The sequence below is a fragment of the Gadus chalcogrammus genome, chromosome 1 (genome assembly GCF_026213295.1).
Source record: "Gadus chalcogrammus isolate NIFS_2021 chromosome 1, NIFS_Gcha_1.0, whole genome shotgun sequence".
NCBI lineage: Eukaryota > Metazoa > Chordata > Actinopteri > Gadiformes > Gadidae > Gadus > Gadus chalcogrammus.
The window spans coordinates 12,957,418-12,965,407 of NC_079412.1; the positions used below are offsets into that span (position 1 = coordinate 12,957,418).

The following is a 7,990-nucleotide window of genomic DNA, read 5'->3' on the forward strand; positions in this document are numbered from 1 at the left end:
CACACACACACACAACCCCCCCCCCCCACACACACGCACAAACATACACACATAACCCTGCCCCACCCTTTTATTTCTAGTGCAGAATACAAGTGCAGGATACAAACACACACAAGCACGCCCACAAGGCCATACAGTTTCTGTCTTTTCTTGATAACTTTACAGAACTACTTAACTACCGTCTAGCATATCCACTGACTTTGACTGCCTAATTATAACTGGTGTCTTTAATATTCATATGGATGATTCCAGTGACCATAGTGTGAAACAACTCTTTCCTACCCTGGACACATTTGAACTGTCTCAACGCTTGACAGGGGCCACTCATAGTCAGGGACTTACCTTGGTCTTGATTAACACAAAGGGTCTCAGTGTCGTTTTTGATCCTTCCCTATTCAACCATTTCTTGGCTTTCTATGACATATCCTTTATTCCAAACAAATCTGATCAAATACTGTAAAAAAAAAAAAAGGTTTATCAATGAGAATTCTAGTCCAAGTTTTAAAAACTGCATCTCTATTCTACCATCCCTCTCCTCAAGTTATTCTGATGATGGATAACTTGAATTCCAACATTTTCTTACAAGCAAAACGAACCCTGGAGAAATGCTGCCTCTGTTACAGTCCAGAAAAGAGAATGCCGTACGGCTGACCACAACTGGTGGAAAACAAATTTCACCTTCATCATGATATCTATAAAGAGAGCTTTCATGCCTACAATTTAACATTGAATATTTGCAAGAGATTATTTATTCTTCAATACCATTAAAAGTAACACTAATAATCCACAAACCTTTGTAACCGTTGTTAGGCGGAAAAATACCCCAACACAAATAACTTCAGAACTCTGCTCCACTGTTAGATGCAGTGAGTTTGGGTCCTTTTTATTTGGCAAAATCTAAGGTATTAGACAAGCCACAATGTTTCCTTTTCACTTATAAATGATGGATCACAACCAAGTTTTTTTTTTTTTTAAGTAATGTGGCAATGATGCATCAATTGAATGCCATACACTTCAAAACTCTTGAGGAAACAGTGACACAATTTACCCATTCCAACTACCAGCTTCCTTTAGAACGTCCTTCGCTACCTGGCACAAGACATACTACAAATAGTTACAGCTCTCTCCAGTCAGGCTTGCCAAAGGCCTAATGCAGTTATTTAAACCCTTTTAAAAAATTATGCTTCTCTCATTAACAACTACAGACCGATAGCAAATCGATCCTTCCTAAGTGAAATCAGGGAGAAAGTTGTCCTCCAGCATCTTAATGATTACTTGGCCTCAACTGGCTGCTACGACAACATATCAGGATTTTGCCCTTTTCAGAGGGCCGGAACTGCTCTTTTTAAAGTTGGAAAAACGATATTAGTCTTAACACAGACTGAAACTCAATTTTCAATATTGATGCTACTATGGATCTCTGTGCTGCATTTGACAATGTTGACCACTCAATACTATTGCACAGAATGGAAAATTGGGTTGGGCTTTCCGGCACATTCTTCAACTGGTTCAGGTCATATTGACAAGATAGGAACTACTTTGTCTCCATTGGTAACTATGTATCTGAACAAAATAACATGACCAAGGTTGAATCCTAGGTCCATCTTTATTGAACTTAGGCCTTATTCCCCATTAGGCCTTATTATGCGATTCAACAACATTGCTTACCATTGTTTTGCGGACCACACACAAATCAATATATCCCAATCACCAAGTGACCATCGTCCGGTAGATCTGCTGTGCCAGTCCGTTGAGCAGTTGTTAAATGTATTTTATGCACTCTTTGAAATTAATTCAAACTCTATTGAAGTTATGTTTTATTGTGTGGCATGTTTCTATGTGAAACACATTGTGTCTGCCTTGTGTAGAAAATGTGCTATAAAAATAATGTTAACTTGACTTGACACAAACAGATACAATAAATACAAATGCATGCACATATATATACACACACACCTTTCTTTTTTGTCAATCCCCCTGACACACAGGGCTGCAGTCAAGTACACGACAAATCCTAACCAAATGTATGCAGGCGCCATATCCTGTTCTTGTGCATGGACAGTGGACAGCAAACAGCAAATCAAGTGTGCAGAGTTCCGTCTATCTATATTTTAGATCAACTCCAAAAATACTGCCAGATTCAATAGGAAATGGGTTGTTTGGACAGGCATCTTGCACAAAAGATCACAGTAAATAATGTATGGTAGTACTGAACTGAGCTTCAATAAATAGGGGTGCTCTATCCTCGAAGGTAGATAGATAAAAGGAACAACATACTGTACATGTATTTCCCTGTTGAACTGTCATTATCAGTCATGTCATCAATTTTATCGTTTTGTATGTCACTCTCTCCTCTTCTCTATTGCGGATAATAGAGAACAAATGCATATGTGATTGTCTAGAATGTGGTTGGGTAGAATGTGATTGGGTCTAACTGATTGCGTAGAATGCTATTGTGTATAACATGTTTGTGTAGTAAAACATCAATGTAGAGTGTGATTGTGTAGAATGTGATTGTGTAGAATGTGATTGTGTTGCTCACAGCTGTGGTCACTTGATTCGGGATCTCCGTTTTCTCAGCATCCTTCCTCTGTCCCATCTGCTGTCTTTCACGCAGAACTTCCCACTTTCACTTCCTCTTTGTTCGGAGTTCCTCTGGAGTTGGTAGAAACCAATGAGAAGACACGCATTTGTAGTTGTTCAAGGTTTGATGAAACTCATTGCCAGTTAGTATTAATCCAATCATTCACAAAAACAGACCAACAGACAAACACCACACACCCACACACACACACACACACACACACACACACACACACACACACACACACACACACACACACACACACACACACACACACACACACACACACACACAAACACCCGCACACACACACACATACACACTCTTACACAAAGACACACTCACACACAGGTCCCAAACAGCTGGGTAAATCTGGACCCACGTCAAGGTAACGACAGACGGCCCAGTAAGGTGCCTCCTCGGGGGGCTGGGGGGAGGGAGGGCACAAATAGGCTCTCTCCCCAGGGCGCTGGAGCCTGGAACACAACATAATGGTTCTCCTGTTAGCTACATGTGTGTTTTTAAATAGAGTGAAAGATAGAAACTTGAAAGATCTACTTCTTCGTATGTGTCCGCCTCTTGGTCAAGTATATTGGGGGTCTAAAAGGGGCTGCTTCACCCGTCAATTACATTCACATTTAATTCAACTGTTTCTGTCGGTTGTGTTGCAAACGCCCTACAGACGCTGTTTAACTGCCTCTTCCACCCCTCTACACCGCCCCCCCCCCTCCCCTCCCCCCTCCCCTCCCTCCCTCCCTCCCTCCCTCCCTCCCCACCGGTCTCCTCACTTTTCAGGCCGTGGTGCGAAAATAAAGTCACAGACGACTAATCAAGCCTGAAGTGACACCTCACATCAAGGGGAGGGGAAAAGATAGGCGGGGGGAGGGTTGGTGGCAGATAAAGTGATTATCCCCCACCCCCCCGCCCCCCTTATACCCACAACCCCCACACAGCAGTCCCTCACACCTCAACAGGTGTGGAGAGAGTGAGTGCCCCGGCCAGGGGATAAAAAAAACAAGAGAAGGATGAGAAGAAAAGAAAAGAAAAGAAAAAATAGAGCAAGCACCTGCTTGGCAGTCCAATGCCTTCCCTGTTGCTGGCCCGGGCTTGCTCTGCCCCGCCCCTCCACACCGTGCTCCCCTCTCGCTGCCGGCTCAGCTATGTTGACTACTGCCAGGGGTCAGACTGGAGGCTAGCCGCTGAACACCACGGTGTCTCCCTCCGTGATGGACAGTAGTGTGGCTGTGTGATCACGCACGGTGTGCATGTGGGCTGCATTGTGCTGCGCTGTGATGTACGCGGTACGACACACACACACACACACACACACACACACACACACACACACACACACACACACACACACACACACACACACACACACACACACACACACACACACACACACACACACACACACCAACGTAAAGACACAGGCACACACGCCAATATAGAGACATACGCAGACACACACAACACACACACACACACACACACACGTACACACACATGTATATATACAGTATTAAAACACACACATCCCCCCTCCCCCCTCATACACACATATTTAATTTATATAAAGACACAAAAGCAAACGCACACTCACGCACGCACGCACGCACGCACGCACGCACGCACGCACGCACGCACGCACGCACGCACGCACGCACGCACGCACGCACGCACGCACGCACGCACGCACGCACGCACGCACGCACGCACGCACGCACGCACGCACGCACGCACGCACGCACGCACGCACGCACGCACGCACGCACGCACGCACGCACGCACGCACGCACGCACACACACACACACACACACACACACACACACACACACACACACACACACACACACACACACACACACGCACACACACACACCACAACACCATGCCTACACAGAGCCCATGAGGCTCATTAACCTCCTGGTAGGGGGTAGTGGGGGGTGGGGGGGTTCGGGGGCATCAAAGTGGCCACATCCCTGCAGACTCACCAGGCAATCCTTCCATGGGGGTCTGGAGCCGCCTCGTCTCACCCTGTAATGAGAGGCCGTGACACACACACACACACACACACACACACACACACACACACACACACACACACACACACACACACAACACGTGACCCCTTAGGACCAGCTGGGAGGGAGTCTGAGACATTGCTCTCGCTCTCCCCGTGCATTCCAGCCGTAGAGCCGCGGCTGGGCCCGCTCGCACTCACCACGGGCCATGTGTGTCCCTGCATCCCCCCCCCCCCCCCCCAAATACACTACCCACAGAGAGAGCTGTTAGGGTTCGTCTCGTCTAACACAGCAGACTTTATATCAATGTCCACAGTCCGATGGCAGACCACCTAAAATCTGGGTGAACAGGTCTTTACATTTTCCTTTGCAGGATATTAGTTCTGACCAATCATACTGCAGGAGGCGATCTGAGATCTGTGAGCGGGTTATTGGCTAACAGAAATGTGTTATACTTAGACGTGTCTGTAAAGGTTTCAAAATGAACAGTTTAATTGGCCACTGGCGTAATCCGCAAACACAAATTATATTTATTTTGTCTCATCGTGTAGAATCTCTCCGTATCGGAACAGGAAACAAGGCGTAGCTCCGCCCCTTGCGGATTCTGGTTTCCGGCCCAGGCTCTGAGCCGTCTGCCCCCAGAAGTTCTGCTGTAACAGAGTAGGACTGCTGGATCTGAGATTTGGGTCAGCCAAATACTTTTTCCTTGTCTGTGCATTTTCTTTGGTGCTCATTCTACACGTTCTTTGGACTTTGCTGTTCTTTGCCAATGAACATGTCCATTTACATTCCAGTGAAGCCATTTGACTGAAGAGAAATATCCATTTTTTGTGTACTTTTGAACATCTGTCTTTGGACTATGGACTGTGGATGTCAATGCTACGAGATGGGTCCCGCTACCGTCCAGCAGAGAGGCAGAGAGGGACAGAGAGAAAAGGAGAGAGAGAGAGAGAGAGAGAGAGAGAGAGACATGACAGACAGAGAGAGAGAGAGAGAGAGAGAGAGAGAGAGAGAGAGAGAGAGAGAGAGAGAGAGAGAGAGAGAAGGACAGACAGAGAGAGAGAGAGAGAGAGAGAGAGAGAGAGAGAGAGAGAGAGGCAAGTGCAGTGGGACACTGAGGGGGTGCAAAGTGAGAGAGGCAAGGGGGGGGGGGGGGTCATGGGGAGAGAAGGCACCTTGCAACAGCTGGTCTCAATTATCCACAGAGGGGCATGTTCGTGTGTGTGGCATGACGGCGGGGGGCTGAGACCACTGGCGCCAGAAAGAGAGCAACAGGTCAGGGAGGATGAAGATTATAAAAATACTAGCAGGCAGTTGGCTTGTTCCTACCGCTCTGTAGTGTTTGTTTCTGGTCTCCCCCAAGAGAATCACTGCCAAAGGATGTGGAAGTGTGTGTGTCCCTACATCCTGTATGATGGTCTTCCTGGTTGAAAGGACCAACAAAACTCCTACCTACTGGTAAATTAACCAGAATAGCACAAATTATGGTAAACATGAATATAGCATTTAAAAGACAAAAGATAAAAAACAATACAATAGGTTTATTATAGACCAACTAGTCTACACACCTTTTTCATTTTGTTAAAAAACGTTTAAATACATAGTGACGTACTTTTAAAGTTGTTTCAAAATAGGAAACGTTTAACAGGTGACCACGGATGACTGCCTTCTTGGAGAAACGCACGGTCATGCTGCCCTCTGGTGGTTACAAAGGAAACATTTAGACATTGAGGAGAGGGCCGTTTATTTATTTTTCACAATTTATCACAATGTTTGCCCCAGCCTCTTTCTATCTTGAAAAAATATGCTTTTCAGTTGTCCTTTATTTTCACAGATTAGCAAAACCGCAAGCAGTCCCTTGAAACACTCCTGAGCCTTTAATACAACATTATCGTAATATATCTTTGAAAAGAGCACTAAACATGAACGTAGACGGAATATATATATTTTTTTCAACCCACAATGTATCAAGCGTTGTGGTATGTATACCTTAGTAACCCAAACAAAGGACCAATCTACCCAAAATTCTTCTTCTTATTATTATTATTATTCAGGAAAAACGTTCAAACTTTGAAAAATAAAAAGAACACTTCAACAAATTAATATTAAATGCCCCAAATCTTGTTTTTTCTTGAGTTTGGGCCTTCATTGGCTTCCGGCTCCGGCGTGTTCATTCTGGAAGAAAAAAGGAGAAAGAACTGAAGAAACTAGACCAAACAGGTTACATCAACAACACGTTAACATGCCACCATTGGTGATGCCACCATCGCATGGAAAAATCAATAACCTAAAATAAAAGCTTTGCTTCAACTCCTACATCTACCCAGCTACACAGTTGTAAAACAATCTAATTTGAAAAGATTTAACCTCATGGAGCGATAAGCTGAAGACCATATATTATTACCTGAGCGTTGCACCACCGTTCAAAGCGCTCCCTGGCCGTCCCCAGGCTCTCCTCATCAGTCCTCTTACAGTACACCTGGATCAACCACTCCTGAAAGTGTTTTGGGATGAGCGTGGACGCCTGCGGACAGGAGCCGGAACAAACAAGAAGCACAGTCAGTCAGACACATAACAGGTTCAGTACAGCGTAGGAGTACCCAGACTAGAGCTAGATATATTGGTACACATAACACCTTAACAATGATAATGTTAACAGTAAATACGTTTTTCTAATCGTGATGACCATGAGATGGAGGCTTCCTGGTTCCTATCATCAGAGAAAAGCAGATCTTCTCATACTGTAATGCAATGGCGAGCCGTCCATATAAGATGTGAAATGTCCAGGCGTTTTTGAAGGACCACAACATTTTTGTTCAAACACATTTTCAATGTTGATTTTTAATTAACAACCATTATTTGTGTGAAAACACACTCGTTTTAATTTTCCTCCAATTTTTTTCATTTTGGAAAAACCCTGACTACAGTTGTAACACTGAGTTACGATGTGCGTCTACTCTGAAATGCTCCCAGTGTTAAGCTTATCTCAGGTATGCACTGTAATGCCAGTCTAAGACGGTGAAATCAGTGTTTACTATTCATCACAATAACCATTATAAATGAACATATTATCTCTCATATACATATATGTTTATACTGCACTGACATGCTTTTAAAAATGATTGTGTTCAATGGCAAAGTTTCTTACCTGGCCCCTGGGGATCTTGAAGGCCCTGTTGGGGTCACTCTTGTGGTAAAAACGTATGTGATCAATGGGATCCTTCTCCTTCATACCATAGTCCATCTTGATAACCTAGGAGACACCAGAGGGGAGACAGTTCACCATTTACTGACACATGCATTGCGCTGCAGAGGGATGAATATAGTATATGACATAGGTTGATCATGAAACAAATAAATTAAAGGTATTTTTTCAAT

At 44.6% G+C, this 7,990-nt stretch overlaps 1 protein-coding gene across 1 annotated transcript in view; it reads right to left on the bottom strand.

Moving 5' to 3' along the window:
* Nucleotides 1–6,066: 6,066 nt before the first annotated feature.
* LOC130382540 (deoxynucleoside triphosphate triphosphohydrolase SAMHD1-like) overlaps nucleotides 6,067–7,990 on the bottom strand; it is a 3,550-nt gene continuing 1,626 nt past the window's right edge. The window contains exons 3-5 of the mRNA XM_056590356.1: nucleotides 7,761–7,865; nucleotides 7,017–7,136; nucleotides 6,067–6,787 (exon numbers count right to left, since the gene is read on the bottom strand). Of these exons, the coding sequence (XP_056446331.1) occupies nucleotides 6,758–6,787; nucleotides 7,017–7,136; nucleotides 7,761–7,856 (246 nt within the window). The 5' untranslated portion in view covers nucleotides 7,857–7,865 and the 3' untranslated portion in view covers nucleotides 6,067–6,757. The remainder of the gene's footprint in view (nucleotides 6,788–7,016; nucleotides 7,137–7,760; nucleotides 7,866–7,990) is intronic.